At 38.4% G+C, this 26,419-nt stretch overlaps 2 protein-coding genes across 5 annotated transcripts in view; one reads left to right on the top strand and one right to left on the bottom strand.

Moving 5' to 3' along the window:
* LOC134219652 (protein strawberry notch) overlaps nt 1-17,663 on the top strand; it is a 51,115-nt gene extending 33,452 nt beyond the window's left edge. For 2 of the 3 annotated variants that reach the window (XM_062698453.1, XM_062698456.1), the window contains 10 exons: nt 1,109-1,323; nt 1,773-1,857; nt 1,917-2,302; nt 2,362-2,768; nt 2,829-2,982; nt 3,055-3,335; nt 12,230-13,674; nt 13,744-13,882; nt 14,141-14,489; nt 16,814-17,663. In XM_062698453.1, the coding sequence (XP_062554437.1) occupies nt 1,109-1,323; nt 1,773-1,857; nt 1,917-2,302; nt 2,362-2,768; nt 2,829-2,982; nt 3,055-3,335; nt 12,230-13,674; nt 13,744-13,882; nt 14,141-14,489; nt 16,814-17,059 (3,707 nt within the window). In that variant the 3' untranslated portion in view covers nt 17,060-17,663. The remainder of the gene's footprint in view (nt 1-1,108; nt 1,324-1,772; nt 1,858-1,916; nt 2,303-2,361; nt 2,769-2,828; nt 2,983-3,054; nt 3,336-12,229; nt 13,675-13,743; nt 13,883-14,140; nt 14,490-16,813) is intronic. The other variant, XM_062698454.1, reaches the window with a different exon arrangement.
* LOC134219653 (protein GUCD1) lies at nt 17,540-24,978 on the bottom strand. 2 transcript variants are annotated; one of them, XM_062698457.1, is made up of 6 exons: nt 24,817-24,978; nt 24,583-24,745; nt 24,385-24,508; nt 24,124-24,311; nt 23,927-24,033; nt 17,540-19,083 (listed from the first exon to the last, which is right to left on the bottom strand). In XM_062698457.1, the coding sequence occupies exons 1-6, from the start codon at nt 24,863-24,865 to the stop codon at nt 18,989-18,991; spliced, it is 726 nt and encodes a 241-aa protein (XP_062554441.1). In that variant the 5' UTR covers nt 24,866-24,978; the 3' UTR covers nt 17,540-18,988. The 2 variants fall into 2 exon arrangements, with proteins under 2 accessions (XP_062554441.1, XP_062554442.1); XM_062698458.1 differs by having other exon boundaries at nt 24,804-24,958.
* Nucleotides 24,979-26,419: the final 1,441 nt, after the last annotated feature.

The following is a 26,419-nucleotide window of genomic DNA, read 5'->3' as shown; positions in this document are numbered from 1 at the left end:
AAGTACGAGAAAAGCTATATGATCACTCCAAAAACAAACTTTTGATAGGAGCTCCGGAGACCCATAGTCTTTTATACCAATCGACTCAGCTTGATGAACTGAGGTGATGTCTGTATGTGTGTGTATGTGTACAAATTTTGTAGACACACTTTTTGGAAATTAGAATTGTCCAAATTATTTGCAACAGGGGAATCTTGTCCTTTTGTTTGCTATTGAAAATTGGTCAGATCGGACTATGGCATCAGAAGTTGTGGCCAAAATACTATTTGTTGCCCACAACACGCTAAAAAATACTCATTTATTTTTTTTTAGTATTTTTTGCACGTAAAAGGCACCAACACTGCTGGGTGGATTTATCAGGTTTTTTTTATGAACTATTGTTTGCGATTCGCAAAAGTTATGAAATTAAATATTGATCAATTACGCTCTATTCGCCGGATTACTATCAGAAAAGTTACTCCTGGTGTTAGCTGGGTGGATTGATTAGAGTTTTTGAAGTTGGTATACGAGAAGCCAAAGACAGTTCTGCTGTTGGTACACCTACCCTTCTCATAATTTATTCAATTTACATAACCTTATTGTTGAAACGCTTATGTATTTACTAATTATTGTAGCAATCAGTTATTGCAGCGATGTATGCAACTCTAAATGACCCGATAGCGAGCGAGTGGGTCTTACGTCGTGCTCATATCCTTGGTGCATTTTCGTCAGGCTCCCATCCCCTTGAAAACCAATTCTCTGGTTCCCCTACTCTATCGCACATATATTGCTCCTATATCTCCAGTGCGCTAATTAACGTGAGCCATCAATGTGGATGCAAACATCTTGCAATTGAATTAGCGCTGCAGCAGGATTCGAGATGCATATGTAGAAGCATCGCAAACAAGTCGCTGTCCACGTCTCTTGAGGATATTGATTTTATGATGCATGTCGCTTCTTATTAGGGTATACAACCTCTTGAGTTCGATTCATTTCATTATATAGAATATTGCAGCACGTAATGCACTTGACAAAAGTGAATTATCTTCACTGATCTCATTAGAAAATTTGCTAACATATTTGAAACTATTAATCAGTTTTGTTGTATTTTTACATTTCCTAACACCAGTGGGTATGGCGGCGACCCTTGGATTCGGTGGCAGCTCGTCAATGAACAACGCAAATCACATGACAAGCAATCAAATTATGCTGGAACAACTGAAGGCTCTGGTGGCCGCCAACCCGCACTACCTGACCAGCGGAATTCCGACGAACCTGCTCTCACAGATCTGGATGGCCGATACAGCAAAGGTACAGCAACAACAACAGCCGATGTTCAACAATGTATGTGGTATTTATTCTTCAGTTGTTTTTTTTTATTTCTGATAAATATATTATGTTGCTTTACATTAATGTTTTTGTTTTATTATTCAATGAGTTTGGATATTATGTTGATTCAAAATGCTGTGTTGTTAATTTCATGATTTTTTTTTAATTTGTTATTACTTTTAAAACTAAAAAGAAAGTACCTGATTGCTCTGAACTTGTATCAGTAGATATCAATGACTTATTATCGCCTCAATTGGAAAATATTATCGTAGTGTTATATAGTGAATTAATATTATTTAATATTATCGAATTAATTTCAAGGGAATATCACTCGTAAATATAAAATAAAGCACAAAGCAGATGCCTAATAATAATAAAAATAATTATACAGAGAAGCAACATGAATCGTGTGATTAAAGAAAGGTACTCACACTACATATTCAAACGCATTCTACTTTTTGTAGCTAAATCAGCCAGCTGAGGAAGAGGAAGCAGAAGAGGAAGAAATGGGTGTTGCCGAAACGTATGCTGAATATTGGCCAGCCAAGCGTGAGTCTTTCTACGCAACTTTGTTTGTCATTCAATTTGTTAAAAATTTCAACTTTTAGTAAAAATCGGCAAAAAGCATCCCGATCCGGTGGTTGAAACAGCTTCGCTATCTTCGGTGGAGCCGTCCGACGTGTATTATAAAATATCAATACCACCGGAACCTATCAATGCGGGCCAGTTGAGCGCCCTCCAGCTCGAATCGATCACCTATGCCAGTCAAGCGCACGACCACCTGCTGGCGGATGGCTCAAGAGCGGGTTTCTTGGTGGGCGATGGAGCTGGCGTTGGTAAGGGTCGAACTATCGCCGGAATAATCTATGAGAATTACTTAAAAGGACGCAAAAAGGCAATCTGGATATCGGTTTCCAATGACTTGCGGTACGATGCCGAGCGGGATTTGCGGGATATTGGAGCCAGCAGGATCCACGTTTACGCTCTTAATAAGGTTGGTATAGTGAATATCAGCAAACGATGGAAAAGTTCCAGCACTTTCTTTGTTTCCAGTTAAAATATGCCAAAATTAACTCATCTGCGAATAACAACACGAAAAAAGGTGTCATATTCGGCACCTACTCGGCACTGATTGGAGAATCACAAAGTACCACCGGAAAGTACAAAACCCGGCTGAAGCAGCTGTTGCAATGGTGCGGGGATGACTTCGATGGCGTTATCGTTTTCGACGAGTGTCACAAAGCGAAGAATTTGTGCCCCGTTGGCTCGAGCAAACCAACAAAGACTGGTCTCACAGCGTTAGAGCTGCAGAACAAACTGCCCAAGGCGCGAGTCGTGTACGCTTCTGCAACGGGTGCGTCGGAACCGAGGAATATGGCCTACATGGTGCGGCTCGGGATCTGGGGTATGGGAACTCCGTTTCCGAATTTTATGGACTTTATTATGGCGGTCGAGAAGAGGTTAGTTTTATGAAATCTTAAAATCATAGTTGTACACTACATAAAACATCAATATTACAGAGGCGTCGGTGCAATGGAGATCGTGGCAATGGACATGAAATTGCGCGGCATGTACATAGCTAGGCAGCTAAGTTTCCACGGAGTAACATTTAAAATCGAGGAAGTTCCTCTAACGAAAGACTTCAAACGTGTTTATGACGAGTCGGTAGAATTGGTAATTGTCGGCAAACTTAAGATAACATCGAAGCTAACGCATTTTTCCTCTGTTCTATGTCCATTATTGCAGTGGGTTGTAGCAATGCAAAAGTTCACCGAAGCGGCCGAACTGATCGATGCCGAAAATCGTATGAAGAAAACCATGTGGGGTCAATTCTGGTCTGCTCATCAAAGGTTTTTCAAGTATCTTTGCATTGCATCCAAGGTGAACCACGCTGTGCGTGTGGCACGGGAAGCTATCAAATATGGCAAATGCGTTGTCATTGGTTTACAGTCGACGGGTGAGGCCCGCACGCTAGAACAATTGGAGAGAGACGACGGGGAACTGACTGATTTTGTATCGACTGCAAAGTAAGTAGAAGTTTCTTAAGCTGAATGCTAATATCAATTCTATATGTTTGCTACTTTTCACCGAATGTCGATTGTTGTAGATTATTCAGATCAAACCTAAAAACTCATTATTAATTTGCTTCTCGTTAATTGTGTAAATCAAAGCAAATTTCTCATTACATCTCAATTTTTTTCCACAACGAATAGCCGGTCATTGTAGGTTTATAGGTTTAGGTTCATTTGGCCGAATAGTGGAAATTTGCTTCCTTAATAAGAGATTTTTTTTTGAAGGGGAGAGTTGTGAGAAAAACAAGAACAAGAGATTAGAAGTGCGAGAAGTGAGTGGTGTGATATAGGACAGAAAGGATAAGGAAGAGGAGAAGAGAAAGAATATGGATGAAGGAAAAGAAAGAATATGGATGAAGGAAAAGAAAGAATATGGATGAAGATAGAAAAAAGAAGGAAGAAGGTTCTTCCTAAGAACGAAAGAAAAAGGAAGTAGGATGAGAAACGAAGATGAAAGAAGAAACAAGAAAGAAGGAAGAAAGAAGAAGTTAGATAGGAGGAAGAAGCAAAAGGGAAGAATGAAGAAGGTAGAAGGAACATGAATGAAGGGAGAAGAAAAAGCAAGAAGGTTTGAAGAAGCAAGAAAGAGGAAAAAAGAAGCAAGCAGTAAGAAGACAGAATTATCAAGAAAGAAGGAAGAAATTAAAAGTAAGGAGGCTGAAGGAAAAAGTAAAGATTAAAAAAGAAGAAAAAAATAGGTACGTTAAAGAGAGAAAATAGAAAGAAGAAGGCAGAACGAAGTGAGAGTGAATAAAGATTGTTTGTACAATTATCAATATTCACATCTCACTTCTCATTTTTTCACGTATCACTTCTCAAGGTTTGAAGAAGAAAGAAGGAGGGCAAAAAAGAAGCAAGCAGTAAGTAGACAAAATATTAAGAAAGAAGGAAGAAATTAGAAGTAAGGAGGCTGCAGGAAAAAGTAATGATTAAAAAAGAAGAAAAAAGAAGGTACGTTAAAGAGAGAAAATAGAAAGAAGAAGGCAGAACGAAGTGAGAGTGAATAAAGATTATTTGTACAATTCTCAATATTCACATCTCACATTTCACGTATCACTTCTCATTTCTTTCTTTTCTCTTCTTACTTCTCACTTTGCATGTTACATTTTATACTTCTTACTTTTTACTTCTTTCTTTTCACGTTTCGCTTCTCATTTCTCATTTCTCACTTCTCGCTTTTTACTTCTCACTTCTCATTTCTTACTTCTTCCTTTCCTTTTCTCACTTCTCAATTTTTACTTTTTACTTATCATTGTTTACTTCTAACTCTTCGTTTTCACTTGTCATTTCTCACCTTTCACTTCTTACTTTACACTTCTCATTTCTTACTTTTTACTGCTCACTGCTTACTTTTCGCTTCTCACTTCTTATTTCTTATGAGATGAGAGAATTGTCCTATTCCTCACTTCTCGCTGTACACTTCATATAATCCTTAACTCACTTTTTACTACTCGCAACCCGATCAAGAATGCATTACAAAATTATAACAAGGGGAGTTATTTATTTCAGAAAAATATTGTAACAAAATGTGTTATAAATTTTGCTGGTTAGTTGATAAAATAACTAAAATTATATCAAAAATACCTCTAACCGTAACATAATTAAAACAGAGGTTTTTTTTTTTAATTCTTTATTAAAGTGTTTTTTTTTAATTTTAAAATTAAGTTCAACACATCAAAAAAAAACAGAGGTTGATACCTTCATATCAACATTATAACAAACGTTGATATAATTTTTCTGTACAAAAATCTACTTTCAAGGTAATTGCCTACATCACGGATGGAAATCTGGTACGCTACCACGCCGGATTTCCATCCATAATGTAGGCAATTAACTTTGTTCCAGCTATGTATTAATATTGAGCGGGTTCAAGTTATACTAAAGGTGATTACCTCCGATTTTTTCCTATGTCTACAAAAAATGTAGGCAATTATTTTGTGAAAATATTCATAACTAATGTTGTTATAATTTTGATATGAAATAAAACTGGCCGAAGACACATTTTTATCGAATTATCTAATTATAACACACGTTGTTTTAAATAACAACAATTGATAGAATTGAGTTATAATTTTGTTATGCATTTCTGATCGAGAATCCAATGATTTTTTTCAACTATTCGGCCAAACGGTATTTGGCCAAATGGCCCGACACCGTTTTATGGTTTGTCATCTCTTAAATAGACAAAATAATGTTTATTTCACGGATCCTTAGATTGTATATTCCACGGTCTATTAGACTGATCATCAGGATTATGAAGATTATGAGGCTTCATGGACCGGCGACACAGGTTCAAGAACTTGGCGATCTCCGAAGATATCTCCCTCTTACTTGCTTACTTACTTGTTGGTTAGTTGGCTTCAATCGTCATCGAATGCTTTGCTATGGATAGCATTTGGATTCCACAGCAAGCCAAGTACCTTGATGGCTTCTCTCACTTTCTTTTCTTCCATCGGTTTAGTTTTTTCACGGTTTTATTTAGGGATGCGTTTGATAAATATAACTGAATTCGAATAGGTACTATTTGCGAATGTTGAAATTGTCTTGCTCGTGTAGCAGGTGTAATTGTTGCGGGGGGTTGTGGCATATGTGGTCTCCAGAAAATTCGTAGAATCTGTCTGTTTATCTTTGCATGGAGCAACTGATGATATATTTTGAAGATGTCTTCGAAAAATCCTCAATTTCCGGAAGCGTGAATCGATAAAACGCGGATCGTTTGTACTATGGGCCCCATTTGCAGTATTTCGTCCACCCTCTAGTCCATGGCTATGTCCAAGGCGGGTCTGCAAAACGTTACGTCAATGCGATCATTGGCATACATAATGTGCCAGTGGAGCTGTCATTGACTAGCATCACATCAGACTTCGCTAGGCCCTCTAGTAAAGCTTGACACCTGCGGTTGGATCAGTGGCTGTCCCACTCCACTGCCCAAGCATTGGAATTATTCGCTAAAACAACCGACCATCTGGTTGAACTGTTCTATTTGCCACTGTGGTGGGGTGGGGCATAGTAGATACACTAGAACACACCATTGATCTTGGCTATCGCAACATGGTATGGGTCGGTCAAAACAAAAGGGCGTCAGTCCTCGACTCCGAGACCGACTGCCGCAGCAGCTGCTGATAATTAAGATTCTGCTGGGTTAACCTCTTGTTTATTTATTTTTATTTATTTATTTATTATTAACAAACTCCATATAGTAACACAAATAATCACCTACTGATTCTCAAAGCTTATGCTACTATGCAACATCTAATACCAATGACTATACACTAAATAAATTATTCAAATTTCTTTTAAAAGAAGAAAAACTTCTTTCACTCCTTTGATTTCGAGGTAGATCATTCCAAATTTGTATGGCTCGTAAACGATAAGATTGTTTTAAACTATTTGAAAGGCATCTAGGAACGATGAGTAATGAACTTCTTGAAGAGCGCGCATGTCTGAAGAAATCTCGAAGGTAAATTGGAGGGTCGTTTATAATTTTGAATGTTTGGATACAGATTCTAAGCTTTAAATGACTTGTAAAATCACATCCAAGTATTGCCTTTTATAATTAGATATATGGTCGAACTTTTCAGATTAAATGCATATCTGGTGACTGCATTGAACACCTGGTTAAGTTTTCTTGAATTTTTCTTAGTAACAAGGCCAAACAAAATATCCCCATAATCAAACAATGGAACTAAGAGCGACCTAACCAATTGAACCCGGATATGTTGGGGAGTACAATGTCTCAATAAGACAAGCGAATGTAAGGCATTATAAATTTTACTGCAAACGGCATTAACCTGGGATGTCCAGTTTAAGTTAGAATCCATCATTAACCCAAGATTTCTGACTACATTAGAATATTCAATGATATCGTTACCTACTCTTATTGATGGTACATTAACAAGAACGGCACGTTTAGTGTGAAAAATAATCGTTTGAGTTTTTCCTCCGTTGAGTATCAGTCCGTTATTCTCGCACCATAGCAAGATACTCTGAATGTCAGAATTAATTCGATTTACCATTTCAGATATTGTATCAGGCACTCCTGATATGTATAATTGACAGTCGTCTGCATAAAGATGAAATCTACAATATGACAGATTTAAAGGTAGATCATTGATGTACATCGAGAAAAGTAACGGTCCAAGAATTGAACCTTGTGGCACCCCACGTAGGACAGGAATCAGTTCGGATTGTTGGTTGTTGAAATCAACGTATTGCATTCGGTCGGATAGATACGACTTTATTAATTTTATGGAAAATTGATCTATGTAGAAATTATACTTCAACTTGTTACACAACTGTCTATGATCAATAGAATCGAATGCTTTACTGAAATCCAGAAGAGCCAATAAAGTGACCATTTTGTTGTCTAATGCTTCTCTAATGTCGTTTTCAATTTTAATAAGAGCAGTCACAGTGCTGCACGATTTCCGATATCCAGACTGGAGAGTACATAAAAGATCGTTGTGTGTCAAATACTCATTTAGTTGCTTAGAGAGTAATGATTCGAATATTTTTGATAGTGCGCAAAGAATACTTATTGGACGATAGTCTTTTTCAGTAACAGGGTGATCAGTCTTACCTATTGGAATAACTTTTGCGATTCTCCAATCAAGGGGGAAATCTGAGGAAGTAATACAATAATTAAAGATGTTTTCAATGTATTTGAGAGTAACACTTAAGGACATTTTTAAAACATTGAGCGGAATTAAATCGTTACCAACAGCATCACACGAAGCAGTAACGAACTCAGAGAGTATTTCATTATTTGTAACACACCTAAATGAGAAATTCGGATGTGTTCCAACATCATCATTTTGATTGAAGCTAAGTGGTGTGTAGTGAGCAACAAAGAATGAGTTGAGGGTATCTGCATTAACATCCCCTCCACCCATATTATTATTTGTTTGTTTTAAGCCTAATCGTTTAATGTTTTTCCAAAGTTGCTTAGCAGGAAGGTCAGCGCTTAGTTGGGAGGAGAAATATTCTCGTTTCGTACGTTTGACCTTTCGATTTGTTAAGTTGCGAAGACAGGTGAAACTTCTCCATTTACTCTGACTCTCTCTATCGTGTTTCCAACATTCATACGCTTTGGACCGATTTTTAATCAATCGATGGATACGAGTGTTGATCCAAGGAGTGCTTGGATCTTTGACCGTTTTTTCTTGAGCGGGGCATGCTTATCAAGAATGGCGAAAAATAGGTCATTGAAGCATTTTAGTTTCACATTAATCTCTGCATAGTTGAGTACAGCATCAAAATCTACGCAGCGCAAATCTGCCAAGAAAGAGGATTGATCTATTTTGTGATAATCACGTGTCCAGTAAACATCAGCACAAGTTTTAGGAAGCTTAAATTTGTAATCAATGCAAATGAAATCGTGATCACTGATTCCACCCATAGACGATTGATAAACGTTGTTTAAGTTCTGAGTGCAATTACCTGTAAATATATCAATGGTTGATGCAGAACCGGGCCTGTGGCAAGTTGGATGAGTGGGAATTAGCTTGAATGATAATGCACTTAAATAGTCGATCAGTTTCAATGTATTGTTAGAATTTTCCATCTTCAAATTTATGTTAAAATCGCCTGTCATCAGAATGTTGGTTCTGTAGCTGCAATTTCAGAAACAATACTAAAATTGCATCGAGTTTCGTTATTGCAACGTCTGGGGTTTATACACGACTCCACAGACTAAATTAGCCTGTTTTAATTTGATTAACAAATAGTCAATTTCGCTTTCTTTTTCAGATTTTGTGATTACAGAGTATTTGATGTTTTTCCTCAAATAAAAGGCGACTCCACCTCCTCTTGATTTTTTCTTATTTTGACGATCAGATCTGATAATCTTGTAGCCCTCAAGCTCTACTGACATGCTGGTGTTAGAAGGTTTGAGCCTTGTTTCCACTACAGATAAAACATCTAGTTTTGAATTTACTACGAATGAGCGATAGTTTTCAATGTTGCTATTTAAACTCCTTGCATTATGGAGTGCTATTTTCATAAAATTATTAGAATGTTTCTCTAGAATAGTTTTCATTTTCAAATAATCGAGTGAATGGAGCTTAATTTTCGATTCGTAAATAGGTGCATCGAACAACAAAGGAGCTAAAGAAGTATTTGAATCAGTTTGTGCATTGGTATTACGAAGTGCATTACTTACGCTAATCATTTCGGAGCTAGCCGGCTTGGTACGCTCACGTTTTTTGGCTGAAACTCGCGAATTTCTACACCTTCTGGCCAATAAAACGGATCGTTAATTACTGAAAGGACACCGAAAGGACACGTAGGTCCACCTATAACATGGTTACAGGCTTGTTTCTTGCCGGTACAGATGAGGCACTTTGGTGCCTTGCCTCATTCCGCGCGTTGTGGCCTTACTCTCCACAGCGATGACAAAGATTGCTACGGTAGGACGTGTGTCCATATTTTAAGCTCCACTGAAGGCGGCTGAAATATTCTTATTGGGCATCTTGACCAACCGATTATCAGCTTCTCCCGTTCCAGGACCTTTTTGGCTTCTGTAACCGGTAACCTTCTACACCACGCTGAGAACTTATGTCGTCTGCATCCGTGACCTCATTCAGTTGCTTGCACTTGAGGGTTAATTCAGCACCCAACGACCTCACTTTAACGCCGTCACTCAGAACCTCCTGGGCCAGCTTTTTGTAAGCCTTTTATAAGCTCGATTGTGCGCAACGTTTGAGCACCAAGATTAGTTCCCCGGCCTTGGTGCGTCTGACGCTTTGAACGTCCTCGTCAGGTGCCGAAAGTCTTTCGTCACGTCGCATCGACTTCAGGACTTCGACGTATCGCTTCTGTTCTTTAGTTGAACATTGCGTCGCAGTTCTATAAAATCTGGCACCTAGACTTCATTAAATTGATGGTCTCTAAGTATTCGGAAAATTCTCCTTTCGCGAAGCGTTCGACTTACGCTTCGCCCTGCTGATCAGCTCACAGGTGTTTTCGGTCCTCTGTGCCAATGGCTATGGCTGGCTGGCTTCCTCTTGATGGCTAGCGATTCGTGTCGCGTTGGTGTCTTTCGCCCTTTTCTTAGGCCAAGACATCCGGACTCCACTGCACCACGTTCTGCATCATCTAAGCAACGTTTGGCCTTCGCGGTCACGGCGTCGTTTGGCTTTGCGATCCACCTCGTCGCCGGATTGCTGCCTGAGACGTTTCAGATTTCGCGCAGTACTTTACTCGTTGGCCTTCAAGGCGAAACTAATCGGCTCTTGGGCCATCGTTGCTCCTCCAAGGAAGGAGAAGACCTCGGTATGTATACATCTGTCGGCCTTTTCTCTTCCAGTCTTTATTATGTGGTCTTTATTGTTTGATTCATCAACAGACAACTTAGGTCCTAATGATGCTTATCCTAATTAATACTAATAAAAGTAATTATAATAAAATCATCGTTAATTATGAAACATGGCAGAATAAGCCCTTGTAAAATTACGACGAATCTATCCAGTCACCTGCCTGATCAACGTTTCTTTTTCTGGTATTGTCTCGATCTCGATCGACTCGATCAGCCTGTCTTAGCGCCAGACGGTTCTGTTGCAGAAGTGCCCTCGTGCATTCCGGGTAGTGGCCCGCCGAGCGTGTTGGTAGCCGGACTATCGCCTATCATCACCGGGGAGACTTGATTGTTGCTTGCAGAAACCACCCCCAAGAAACCAAAACTTCATTTGAAAGAACGTTCTTCGCTTAATTAGCTTGACTGAGCTGAATGGACTTTTGGTTACTAGGACCGATCCTCCACTCTCCACTTTAGTGGGTGGAGCCTCATCAAACTTCCCAGTAGGGGCGATTCAAATATGACGTCCACTACTTTTTGAGATTTCTAAAACCACCTTCCCCCTTTGGCACGCTTTTTTGTATACCTTGTATAATATGCACTGTCACAAAATCTCAGATCCCCTCCACCCTAAAATCTGTGACATTTTTTAACGACCTCGTATGACTCTTTTGTGGGGCGTACTTTAGAGGTTGTCCAAAACTGCGTCGCAATTCTATAAAATCTGGAACCTGATGGACCTTATAAAATCGATGGTCTGTTGTAATTCGGAAAATTATTCTTTTTTTAATTCCTTCTCAAGCCTTTCTGACTTCTTCAACGTTGAGTTGTTCAGGTATATTAAAATATGCTCAGAAACTTCAGTAATGGCTTGATGCAGGTAACGCAGGCTTAAAACATAGCAGGTGGTTTTGTTTAACAGTGCTCAAAACTCTTTAGGAAACATCCATAAATTACGTAACGCTAACAGGGTTTTGCCTTAAGTGTGACAATCCATAAAAAATCAGATGCTTACAGAAAGTGTGACATAGGGGGAGGGGGATTTGAAGACGGCCATTTTTTTTGTGTGACGTAATTATTGGATCTTCCATTATAATATTCCGATACCTTTTTCTTCAAGGACATAATTCCACGGGGATGTAAGTTTCAATTATGATTCGTTGATTATTATAGCGGTCAGTAAAAATAACCACCGCTCAGAACATGACCCAACAAACAATTTTAGCTGAATAAGCTAGTTTTTTAGATGAAGAAGATTATTTTTGGTTGAATAAGCTCCCAATATTTGCTGGGGAGTAGCATCACATATGAGCGCCTTCTCGAGGTGATAGCGTTTAGTCGTATCACTGAAATTTTTAGAGTATAGTTTTCTAACCTGAAGACAAAATACTGGGGCCGTAGTATTTTTTTCGACATTTTTTGTTTGTTTATAGGGCCGGGCCAGTCTTGTGGTCTGGTCTAATAGACCAGGTTTATGGTAGTTAATACGATTACAAACATAATGTCACAACGTTTAGAAATGATACACGTTACATAAATTTTTACAATCTTTCAGGGGTGTTTTTCAATCATTAGTGGAGAAACATTTTCCTGCGCCCGACCGGAGTCGCATCAATCGGCTACTAGGATTGGAAGGTCCAAAAAAGACTCAGCTTGAAAGCCTACTAGAAGAAATAGACTCAAAACCATCGGCGAGCGCTGATAGTAAGCGCAAACACTTGCTTACGAAAAACGAAAGTCCTCCTAAACAGAAGAAAGCTCGGAGAAATTCGTCGGGCAGCGATTCCAACAGCGATTCCGACTCGGACGGGAAGGCATCGGAAAGCGATCGTGAAGAAAGTAACCACGATTCCGATAGCGCCCAAAGCGATGATTACAACCCATTCGGATTTGCGGGCTCCGACAGCGATGACGACCCGTGGGTAGGTAAAGCCACCAAAACCAAACCAAAGAAGCCGAAGAGCCCGAAGAAGAAGCCGGTCTCGACGCAAGATAAAATTCAAGCTCATCTATCGAAAAAGCAGACTGAAACAAAACCGGTGCTGTTTAAGGCCAGTAATGGTATTTCTATTCAGCTTGGACCACCGCCCAAGGACGCCATCGAGCGAGCTTGTCAAATGAAGGATGAGCTACTGGCAAAGATTGAACGGCTTGGGGATCGACTTCCAGCGAATACGCTCGATCAGTTGATTGACGAGTTGGGAGGTCCTGAGAACGTAGCTGAGATGACCGGTCGAAAAGGGCGAGTGGTTCAAACCGATGACGGCGTGCAGTATGAGTCGCGATCGGAGCAAGATGTTCCACTAGAAACTCTGAACATAACAGAAAAGCAGCGCTTCATGGACGGAGAAAAAGATGTCGCGATCATATCGGAGGCAGCATCGAGTGGTATTTCGCTTCAAAGTGATCGCCGTGTAAGAAATCAGCGACGGCGCGTACATATCACACTTGAACTTCCATGGTCGGCAGATCGGGCGATTCAGCAGTTTGGTCGAACGCATCGTTCCAACCAGGTCAATGCCCCAGAATATATGTTCCTTATATCTGATCTTGCTGGTGAGCGACGTTTTGCCTCAACGGTAGCCAAGCGTCTTGAATCTCTAGGTGCACTAACTCATGGTGATCGAAGGGCCACAGAAACCCGGGACTTGTCACAATTCAACATTGACAACAAGTACGGCCGATCTGCCCTCGAGTCTGTGATGAAGACCATTATGGGTTATGAGCAACCGTTGGTTCCCCCACCTAGCGATTACAAGGGCGATTTCTTTAAAGATATCGCCGGAGCACTGGTGGGCGTTGGTTTAATTGTCAACAGTGAACATATGCCAGGCGTGTTGAGTTTGGACAAAGACTACAATAACATTTCAAAGTTCCTAAATAGAATACTGGGTATGCCGGTAGAGCTACAAAATAGACTGTTCAAGTACTTCACGGACACTTTGGCGGCAATTATTGATCAGGCCAAGAAACGGGGACGTTTCGATTTGGGTATTTTAGGTAAGCTTGATCAGTTTCTATTGTGTTATTTAAGCCCATCCATCATTATTGTTCATTTGTTTTTTTTAGATCTTGGGGCAGCTGGCGAAAATGTTACACGAATTAAGATCACCAAGTTCATCAGGAAGCACTCGACTGGAGTTGCACCAACGGAGTTGCATATGGTACAAGTCGAACGTGGAATGATTTGGCAGGAAGCTATTGATAAGTGAGTTATATTGAGGCTTTAATGCTCGCTTTCTGTACAGGCATCGTATTGCACAGTTAGGATATTTATTACCGCCTTCCAGTATTCGTTAAGTTTATCCACCCGTAACCTCAAGAGGTAGTGGTAAATGTAGAGCAGTAGATCTATAAAACAATATTTTGATCAATTAGTTTTAATTTATGACAGAAATTAGACCGCGGATTCAGATACCTTGGTTGAATAAACCATTCATCACTGATAAATCACCTATTTTTTCAGATGGGCAGATCTCGGAGGAGAGAAGGAAGGTTTCTATTTGTCCAGACAGGCACGAAATGGAAAGCATGCCGCTGTTCTGGCTGTTGAAATTGATTTGGCACCGAACGCGAACAAAAAGAAAACGGAACCGAGAAGTAAAAAGGAAATAATGTTCCAGATCTACCGGCCGAACACCGGTTTGCAGGTTAAGCACGAATCCCTCGATGAGCTGGAGAAAAAATACAAAAAGATTCTCAGCGACGAAGCCGAGCCGCACTGGACGCGACAGTTTGACGCTTCGGTCAATACGTGTTCGCACAGCTACTGGAAAGGGATGTGCCGATACGTAACCATGGGTCAGGATTGCGAGGTTAGTTTAAAATTGGATTGGACGAAGTTCATTGGGCTTCGCAGTGTAGTATTTCGACGACAAATGTTATAGGTACAGTACCACAGAACAAATTTACCGTGCTGTGCCCTTATTCCAATCAGCGCCTAATTCCGTTCACGCAAGACAAAATGATAAATAATAAAGAGTTTTTGTCTAAAAACAACAGAAAAATATCCTTGTACTTTTCTATGGTTATGTATGCATGAAATGAAATGAAAACCAGCGTCATTTTTAGCGATTAATAGTGAAAATTTAAACAAAATTTGTTGGTCGTCACTACGAGCGCCATTTTGACTGTTTTCATTAACCCACTTGCTAAGAACGTCTGAAAAAAATTTAATCATTTTTAAGTGAAAATTTTCCCTGGATTTCAAACACTGCAGCATAACAAGACAAAACAGGTAACATTATAGCGTATTACCAAATTGTTGCCTGTATTTTCCCGATAGAAAATGCTGAAAAGTGATAATATCTTGACCGGAATAAGGGTACATCTAAATCTACTCGTTCCTTATTCCGTTCATTGGGTTTGGAGGATGGATTCCGAAAATTCCGTGTTTGAGAATATAATCAATGAGCAAGAAAAGGTACATCGTACATGAAGCCATATGAATGGTGAATATTTGAAATTCTATCCCGCAAGCAGACAGACCGAAAGGAATTCCGTTAACGACTCCACTCGAAAAAATTATGGGACCTTTTTCAACTCGTGCCGGGAAAATAATTTTTTTTCAGTTATGACTTTATGAGGATTTATAAAGTGAATGCTGGACAATGTTAAGAAAGGGTTTCCGGAGAATACGGACAGTTTTAAACAGCACAATCCATAATTGTGGCGTTCTTGTTTACAAGCTTTATCCGGCAATTTCTTGGCGAATTTCTATAAAAAAACACTACCCTCGCTGAGCTGCAAATAAGATTTTGTTTTACCGAAATCCGTGAATACTTCGTAAAAGTAGGGTCATCCGGTACATTAAAGAACCGGAACTTTAGAGAATATTCAATTTGAACGAAACAGTGGTACGAACAATTCCAAACAAACAGAGACATTGTTTTGGAAGTTTCAGGTCAGAATTAAAGGCCTAGTATCCAGGCTCTAATCAAAATTACGTTGAGGATAAGGTGTAAAACTCCGATAAGGAATCCTATTTGTCCTTTTCTGTGGTACCTAATGGAACTGGGCAGCTAGCATCAATGTGCATGTTGAATATATCTCAAATGGTAAGTGAAACAAACTAAAAAACAGTCAACTTGGCTATACTAAGGAAATATAATTCATTGTATTTTAAATTTGGAAGGAAATTACATTTTAAGCTTTTTATTTGCAATATTATAATAAATGAAAAGATGGATTTGTGAAAAAAATGATGCCTGGTATTAGCATCTCCAAGAAATCAAATGTTTTTCGGGTGATTGGAATTAGGAACACGAATGAACGGAATTAGGAACAATGCCATTTTAGATGATTGGAATTAGGACCACATAAGTGGTCAATTTTGTTTTCACTAGTGGAGCATAAGTCTATGAATGCACCCCAACATATTTCAATTGTATATAGAAAATGACACTATGTAGCGAAATTGCAGCTTCAAAATACTAAACGGCTATTTTTTAGAGCTTTTGGACATAGCGCATTGTCTTAGGTGAACGGAATAAGGGCACAGCACGGTACACCCGATTCTTTTTTCACACGGATTTTCGAAATAACACGTTTCTTTTGCTCGAGTTGGGATCGGAGCAAGCCATGCGCGCTGTCACGTTTTTGTTTGTTTCCGCAAGAAATAGATTTGGCTGATGTATATATTTTGTATATGTACTAGAAGCACAGACAAACAGACATAACACATTGAACATTAACTCATCAAATTCATCGCCCTACAAACACTAACGACATCTGTTGTTTCCACTAAGTTGAGCAAGCCGCGAACCAGATGGCGGTAGTGAGCAAATGTTATAGGTACCACAGAACAAATTTACACCCGATTCTTTTTTCACACGGATTTCCGAAATCACTTTTTTTCAGAGGGGGTCTGTCGTATTCTAACGCACCATAAAAATACATAAAAAATCATTTGTATGTAAAAAATCTTACAGGGGGAGGGGGATTCGAAAATCCCAGAAAAAATGCTTACGTAATAAGTGTACGGCCCCCTAGCAGATAAAACCAAAATCAAAACAACTTGAATGAATATATTTGTCTATCCCCCTGATTTGCTCTTGATTGACCTCTTAAATTAATAAATTTTATAATGCACGTCTACTACCGGAGGTATGATCTAAGCTTTTTTTTTAATTATTTTTAGATTGGCTTGCGAAGGAGAACGTACTATGTTCTATCCGGTTCCGTGCTGTCCGTTTGGGCGAGAGTGGAAAACAATCTGGCCGCACGGGCTGGCAGCCAAAATCGCATGCAAGTTATTCGTTTGAAGACAAAAGAGGGCAGCAAAATTGTCGGTACGCTTATTCCCAAAAATTGCGTTGAACACTTGACCAGGGATTTGGCCAGTGACTCGGAGAAGGTCGAAGAGCAATCGTTTGAGGGTAAGTGAGGTGTTGGATGCCGCCCCCTGCGCATCGTAACCGATGCACGTGATAGTACATCTAAGTGAGTTCTGTGTGAGTATAGATATACTGATTATTGTGGAATTACTTATGAACAACACGAATCATCTAGCTCCTATATCATATTCCGATCAATCCTTACGTAATACTATGTATGTTACACCCTTTGTCGAACGATCAAACTCCGTAATATTTATCATTGACAGTGAATTGTAATCCAGATAGAAAATAATCATAGTTTCAAAACAAACACGTGTGTGTGTGTGAGTGTGTGATGGTAATGAATGACCATAATCGTGATCAATATTATCAAAATTACGATTTGAAACTTATTGCAAGCCAAAAAATGTCCCTCCTTGGCAAAAAAAAGACCTTTTAGCCATTTTTTACGTTCAGTACATTACGTTGGTCCGTTGGACACCCCTTTCTGACAAATTACTACTAAATAAAATTTGGTACACACAAGGTTTATTTTAACTTAAAGTTATTATTAAAATGTACAAAATAAATAATTAGAAATTTACTTGTAGGGCTAAACTTTGTTTATTGCGATATTAAAAAATATAAACTAATTGTGATGAATGGAGAGAAGCTGAATTGTTTAATGCTTTAGACGGAATCCGAAATCCTTGTTAGCCGTTATGACCTAGATTTAAATAAATGGAAGCGCTATCTAAAACAATATAGACTATAGACGACAAAACATGTACACGATGATGTAAACTTTTCTGCTTTTGAATTTAAACTACTTTCCAATCTTCTTAGTATTCAATTTTTTTTTTCAAATTTATGCCCTTTTCCTGTCCTATAAAGTTATGAATATTGTAGTAGACGAGACGTGCACGGTGCTAGAAAAACCGTTACGTTTGCATCGGCCCTATGATTCCATTCGATGCAGGGCACTTGCGACCGCAATTGCATGTATGCAAGTTCCAAACCGCTTCGATGGGTATAGAGGGTGGTTCAAGCTGCTTCAGGCGGTATTACTTTCAAGTGCAAAACCGCTACGTGAGCATCGGGCCGATATGTTTAATATACTGTACTGAATCGCATATTTGTCCCATATGAATGGGACACCCAGCAAAGATATGACAGATATGCGATTCACAACAGTATAGGTATATTTCAAAATTTGTTACTCATTCGTCCGTTCCTTACTATAGACACTATAGATTCCATAAACGAGCTGAGTCGAAGGCGAGTGTAGCCATAAGAACTGTCAGTTAGTGTGACCAAACGAGCATGAATTCACGATTGCAATTTAAGCAATACAGTGAACGTTCGCTAATTGGAGCTTTTGGGCGCTTTTTAGTTGGGGGTTCGCTAATTGGGGCGAAACCCAATTAAAAAGCAGCTAGACGTCAGAATGTGATGTCAAAAACGAGTTTTGTTTCCGTGTTTGGCGAGATCGATATTTTCTGGCGCGTTAAATTTTTTTTTGTTCAATTCGAAAAGTAAACAACATTGACGCTTGTCAGAACGTGCCCCAATTATCGTCGATGCAGATGAAATCAAGAACATGTATGAGCTTGTCCCAACTACGTCGCTCGACTGAAACGTCGCTGGTCGCTGGCGACCCTTTCCAGTAAGTGCTCCAGCGACGCAGGTAAATTCAATGCGTCGCTGCAGCACCAAACTGGAAAGCGCTCGCGCGTTGAGCGACGCGACGGTCCAGCGACATTCCAGCGATGACTCGTATAGACAATAGCGAACGATCACTGTAGAGCGTGTGACGTCAGAATCGTGTAGTACACTGTAAAAAAAAAACGAAAAAACACTATAAATCGAACTCAATCGTGTTTCCGCTCATCTATGGGATCTATAATGTCTATATTTTTTAATCCTTACTATGCTGGGTCATAACGGCTTAAATGCACTTAATATACTACATTATAAAATCAAGCGTGCTATTTGTATCACAATTGTTTATCATATAGAAAAATGATATCTTCGTCAGTTCCGCTGGCTTTCCGTGCTTTGTCTATCGAATCGAACGACATGAAGCAAACCTCTGCAAAAAAACAAAAAATTGAATTATTTGGTGATTTTTTTTAATGACAGCAATCAAAAGAAACATATATACTATAGAGAAAGTAGGGGAAAGCGGGGCAAGATCGCCACCTTAAGCTCTGGCTCTTATGGCACACTAAAAATCCTCCGCATATTGCAGATTTGTCTCTTAGCCATGGGTCTTCCCTATAAAAGTACGGATTATTAAAGTCTAAAAATCCAATAAATTGGTTTAAAAATGTGTTTTTCGAGGCGTTAATTTACTGTACGAGACGAATTTTTCATCCCCTCGGAGCAAGACGAATGAGGTCCATAAAATATTAGAAAAAATGTTTTGAATTTAACAAATCAACATCAATTTGGCTTTTCAAGAGACGATGCACGAATGATGTTACTTCCAAAATTGTCGTTTTGAAGATTTTGCGGTTACTGGTCATAATTTTAACTGAAACTAATTGGACAACTTATATCCGTTATTTGAAATCACCTCTACTTTAAACTCAAATTATTCTGGTTCTTTTGTAAGCACTGGGTGCATTCAGGATTTGGATTTTACTCATTGCCTTAAAATCTTGTCTCTATCACAGTTGGCAGTATTACCCCAAACCGACAAATTGTCTAAGTTTACTTCTATCGATTATCTTCTTCTTCTTCTTCATTGACATTACATCCCCCACTGGGACATTGCCGCCTCGCAGCTTAGTGTTCATTAAGCACTTCCACAGTTATTAACTGCGAGGTTTCTAAGCCAAGTTACCATTTCTGCATTCGTATATCATGAGGCTAACACGATGATACTTTTATGCCCAGGGAAGTCGAGTCAATTTCCAATCCGAAAATTGTCTAGACCGGCACCGGGAATCGAACCCAGCCACCCTCAGCATGGTCTTGCTTTGTAGTCGCGCATCTTACCGCACGGCTAAGGAGGGCCCTATCCTATATATTTTCTTTAAATCTATCTATCGCCTATCGATTATATTTTCTTTAAATCTCATCCAGTTATTAGTGTGGGTAAACTATTGTGCATATATAAGCAGGGTGTTATCAAATTTTTCAATAAGAATAATTTTGGGTCTACTATGAAAGGCCGAATCACGAATGATCGAATTACAAAAGGCCGAAAGCAAAAAAGGGAGAATGCACATAAGGCCGAAACCACAAAAGGCCGAATAATATAATAATTGGAAAGTCGATTTTGTTTAGCTTCTGATGTCGCAATTAGATCGTGAGTAGTGCGCATCATTGGCACAACCATGTGTCATGAAGCGCACAACTCCTATATTGAAGCAAATCGAATCGGCGATTTGATTCTGTGAACCATGAATTCGGTGGAATATAACTCGGGCTCTTGCATTAGATTTGGGAATTTGACTTTTCCCAATACTACTAACTGATGATGACTAGTTTACTACAGCAAAGAAAGAAAAAAGACACCTCTTTGATTACTCCGTTTTTTTAAAGTGCTAATATTTATATGTATACCGTGCTCAGTTATGTTCATCCTTTCATTACTGCAATGAAGATTGATTTATTATGCAATATATAAGGGTTCAATCAAATTGACTCTGTAAACACCGTCATACAACTTTCAATTGAAAGATTGAACTTCGACAATGAACTGACGTTAAATACCTCAACTGAATAAGATTGATTAGATCGCTGCTAGTAGTTGCAAAACACGTGAACAAGTTTTTCTTATGGGGCAGCATAATAAAAGTAAACGTTAATTTTTGAGTGTTTCAAGTTTTCTTGGTTGAAAGATTGAAACTTTCGTAATGATTCGGCATTTTGTATCATTCGGCCGTTCGTGGTTTCGGCCTTTTGTGGTAAGCTAGAACATTTTCGGCCTTCTGTGGTTCGGCCTTTTGTACTGATCCCATAATTTTAGATTAGGTGATTATGAAATTTAAGTAAAAAGTAAAGCAAAATGAACTTCAACTTAACCAACTTCTAACGAATGTTTCAAAAGTAATTTAGGTTGGTAAGAAAGTGTTTTCCAGCTTCATTACTTTTTTTTCCCATTCAACCCAGTGTAACAAATGAAAAGAAATCTATCAATGCTATTACGCCCTATGATCTTAAGTGCCTGAATTACCATTCATTAAATTTTCGAGAACTTTTCGGACGCTAGTCAATTCATGAGGTATGACGATATTGTAGCGTTCGAATGTGTCTACAACTTTGTCTAACAGGACGATTGTATGTTATACCCCAGAAACCCATTGCCCCGAAAGAGATTCCCCAGAATTCACTACTACAAGAAAACCATTCCCCATAATGCTCCCATCCCCCGAAAGACATTTCCCAAAATGTCCTAATCCCCAGAATGCACCAAACCCTAGATTAGACTGAATTCTACGAAAAAGTTCTTAATACTAAATATGAACAAAGGAATTATATACTCCTTCGTATGCGAAAGAGGCGAGCCTTGAGAAACAAATCAAATGGGCCATTCGGATTTATTCTTTCTGAGGAATAGGTCATTTGGGGGATTTTTTTCAAAGGAATGGTGCTGTCTGGGGAATATCTTTCTGGAGAATTGGTCGTTCTGGGAAATGTCATTCTGGGGATTGGTCTTCTGGGCATTGATCTACAACCAACAGGACATTTCTACTCTGACGCGTGAGAGGCAACATTGTCACATTCAAATGACATGTGACATTTTGGAGAAGTTACACTCTCTAGTCCCAGATGTTATAGTTAGAGCCTGTTAGAGCAAAGCACTTTTCGCCACAAATAGAATATTCAAACGTTATGAGTTCATCAATAATTTCGAAGTGAATTGAGCTTCCAAAAATCCAAATTAGTCAAATAACATGCAAATGACATTTTACATACAACACTGTCTAGAGATTTTTCGTTCAGAAGCAGTTGATCAGTATCAAAAAATTAAAATTATTACTTCACTGGATCGTGTTTCAAGATACAACCAGAAGTTCACCAAAGTTTGGAGTCCCTAATGATAGATGTCGAGTCAAGTACGAGATACTGAAGACGGTCTCTGTTAACCCTTTATAAGGCAGACGAATCTAAATAATAAATTAACAAAAACAACAATGTTGAACATAGTATTAAATTCAAATATATGTTATACAAATGTATGTTTGTTATACATTAAACAGTTCAGAAACATTGAAAAATTGGTGGCAATTGCCACTGCTCAGCAAGCGGGACAACATTGGTGACAATATAGTTGCCACTGCCCGGCAAGCAGGAAAACGCTAATCATGCCATATGCTAACACAGGAGATTCAGAAATAATTAATACCAACGGGAAAAAATATATTTTGTCGTTTTTGATCGAATTAGGGTAACGGTACCAATAGTGGAGGTATTAGTAGATCCACAAAAGCAATTTTTTTTTTAAATGGATAATTATGGGAAATTTACTGCTTTATTATCTTAATCAATAGATAAACTAATAAATTTGCTAAAACAATGAGATAGATGTCATTTAACATCAACAACTACCGAATAATGCTTGCACCACTATGGGTACACTGTTCCTTTAGTGGCGGTACAAATTAATTTTGGTTCGTATAGCGGTGCTATCCATTGCTTCCTTATGGGACTTGCCACTATTGGTACAGTTGCACCACTATAGGTACAAGAGAGTCAATTTTGTTAAAGAAAATCATTGATTTCAATAGTTTTTCAATCGAGATCTTAAGGTAAGTTGCATTTAAAAGGATATTTAAAGCACGACGCATCAACTGAAACCATCGTAAAGTCTATAAATATGATAAATCTCATTAAAACCCCACTACCTCCACTATTGGTGCTACCTCCACTAAGGGTACGGTTACCCTATAACTGAAAATCCTTCTTCCACTCGAAACCTACGATCTGCTCGTAAAAAAACTATTCTCATATTGACATTTCAAATTTTTTATGGCTCAAGTTCATCTGGGGTCTTACTAGATAGCAAATATAACCACTACATGGGAAATAATAAGCTCTTGTTAATAAACAGAAAAACATATAATTAGTTGGTGGCAATATAGCTGCCACTGCCTTCTAAATGGTTAAAAAGCACCCAACAAATTTATTTTGTAACCATGCGGGGTGAGATGCGCCAGTAGTTGAGTTAAACGCGCATATGGTCATAGTCAAATTTTACAACAATTACGTGTGGAACACAAAGAACAACAATTTATCAATTTATCAATATAAACAATAATAAAGACAAAATTCATCAAGCCAAAATGGCATCGAAACATGCACAAACGGTTTTGCCTTTCTCGTACAACTAAGTTGTACCGAAAGGCTATCATTTCACTCCGAAAACGAACTTTTTATAGAAGCGTCTGAGACCCATAGTATTATATACCAATCGACTCAGCTCGACGAGCTGAGCACATGTCTGTCTGTCCGTGTGTATGTATGTGTGTGCACAGAAGCTATAAAAACATTAGACAACTTTTCGTATAGTAATCCTTAACCGATTTTCTCGCAACAAGTTTCATTCGACAGGGGACAAAGCCTTGTTGATCACTATTGAATTTTATAACGATCGGTCATTGCGTTTCAAAGTTATGAAGAAAATGGTACATCGGACCATATAAACCCCATATAAGGTTGGTGTCTTAACTAAATGCGAGAAAGGCACCACCAACGCTAGTTGGATTAATCTGGGTTTTTTTGGTAATTTTTCAAATACATTTAACTAAAATCATAAATTCATAATTCATAAATTAAAAACGGTTCTAGTTTTCTCTCAAAATCGGTTAAGTATCACTAAAATACCTTATCCTGTTCATGGCTTTGCACCAATAGTTGTGCTACCCGCGCTTCCCCTAACTCTTATCTGGAGATCATGTGTCTTGGATCTCTTTTTTACTTACTATCCTTAAATGCTGGATTTCTGTACAGGAACTTTTGTATCCTTTGGTCGTATCCACATAGAATTATGTAATGACCCATGTAAGTAGGCTTCAATCCTAGACATGACCTATTGAAAAATAATATGTAGATGAATTATGCTAAAAGTCACATAAAGAAATACATATATGCGTAAAACCCCTCATAAAAAGGAACTTACCTCAGCTCCATGGAAAGTTTATTGCTCTTACAGAGATCACAGTACAGTAGAGAGGCATTGGTAAGTAGAATTATATTGCCATGGTTGGCTAAATGCTCTTGTAGGAACTGGTGCGATACCGACATAATCTCGATGGGAATGCCACAGGACGATGCGTTGGCGAACTTTTCATTAACACGCGTTTCATCCTAATATGGGAGCACTATTATTTACGTATTCCAAAATCGGAAGTGATTTATATAAAGAACGGCCTTGACCTACCGCATTGAAGCATTTGTAGTACTCCTTCCCAAGATGCGATTGATTCGCACCAAATGTGGTGGTGAAGTACCTGTGCTTCAAACCAAAGTCCTTGAGGATGTAGCACAGGTCGATGGTCCACGTACTAGAATAGAAAGCCTTGTAATAATTACAGATACTGCGATAACTGCTTATTTAGGTTTAATATTATGAACCTACCTTTCTCCGAATCCACCATCGTTGCAAATATTTTTGAAGTCTGCTAGAAAAGTTCGCCTTTCGTTACGCCCCAATAGCATTAGAATACACGACAGGCCACAGTCCCAGTCGTATCGCTGGCGGAAGTGAACCAATGGGTGTTCCACAAATGCGGGAATAGTTTCTGGTGGAATGCCAATACATTATCAAATTTGTCCCCTGTCTGATGGAATAATTTATACCTTTCATTTTTACCTGGAAGCAAAATTGTTGATGATTTCTTTTTATCAATATTTATCGACATGTAAAAAATGAATCAGTCTTCTGGCTCGAACTAATGTTATCTACAGTAACTGATAGGACTTTAATGTTATCTGTTGTGCCACAGCAAGCACTCGCTGTGACAGTGACAAACCAGCTTCTCAATCCATAAATACAGAAGATCAATACACCAATGCAATATTACAATACTACATATATGTATATGTAGCACATACAGTATGCATCAAAAATAGAAGATATTTTTCTTTGCATTTGTATCTCTGGATAAACCGAATATAATATGAGTTTGAAATTTAATTTCTTTTCTATTCGATTAAAATATATGTGCAATACACATATATTTTTATCATAAAGTCTTTCAAAATTATTAATCCTACACATAGAATTGAAAATTTATAAATAAATAAATATTACAGTCAAAATAATTGTCACCTAATTTCCACTACGAAAAGTCATGTAGACCTTAAAAATTGAAACATTATTAACGGCATTACTAGAATCAAATAGACATTACTGATATATCATATGCGCATTAATAAGAAATATAATAAAGGTCACATGAACATGTGGAAAACAATATCTATTAGTATGGGAAAAACTTTTTTCATTTTTTTTGATGGGTTATTCGGTTATTCGGTTATATAGTTATTCGGTTCTATTTGATGCCCTGATGCTCTGGACAAAATTTCAGCCAAATCGGTCAACGTTTGGGCGGTGCTAAACTCGTTGAAGTTTATATGGGAAAATGTATGCAGAAACATCCAAAAACAGTGATTTGCAGTTGGACGGCACAACTTACGATGAAGAACTATGATACTCATTCAGATCTTGAAGAATTTAATACAAAATGTTATGCAGAAAACCGCCCTTGCTCGGAATTGCCAGTTTGGTTTGCAGTTTTCTTTTAAAATCGGAAAATGTTAAAACTAATTGGTCAACAGGGTAATTGTGTTTACTTATTCATACTTTATCATTTGCTAAGAAGGCTTTTGGAAACATTGCCTGAAGGGATCGTGGGTTTGAAAAGCCTTATTCCGGGCAAACGTCTTTTTCTAAAGAAGGAAAAACATCCATCGATGCCATATTCCGGGCAAACGCATATTTTTAAAGAAGGGATTACACCCACCATTGCCTTATTCCGGGCAAATGCCTACTTTTAAAGAAGTAATCACATCCACCATTCAGAAGGAAACACATTAATCATTGCTTTTCACTGGGCATACCATTATTCCGATGAAGGGTAACAATTTTCATTGTTTTATACCCAGCAAATGCTTGCTTTCTATTCAAGATTTTTCTGATGCTGTTCTTAATTATACTAAATGTCCTTCCTGTCGAATGACCTTAGGCCAAATAGTGTTATGTTAATGGCCTGCTACATTCAGGGATATGTCATTTTCAGGGTAATATCATATTCTGGGATATGTGTATCGGGAAGTATCATTTTTGGGAAATATCATTTTCGTTAATGTCATTTTTGGGGAAATGTTATTACCGGGAAAATGTCATTGTCGAGGATTTGTTATTCTAAGGAGTTCGCGCCATTTGTTTTCGGAGCATTGTACAATGTTAAAGA

This window comes from Armigeres subalbatus, chromosome 3, assembly GCF_024139115.2.
Source record: "Armigeres subalbatus isolate Guangzhou_Male chromosome 3, GZ_Asu_2, whole genome shotgun sequence".
NCBI lineage: Eukaryota > Metazoa > Arthropoda > Insecta > Diptera > Culicidae > Armigeres > Armigeres subalbatus.
The sequence above is the reverse complement of the archived record's forward strand: the minus strand, read 5'-3'. Positions and strand labels throughout refer to the sequence as shown.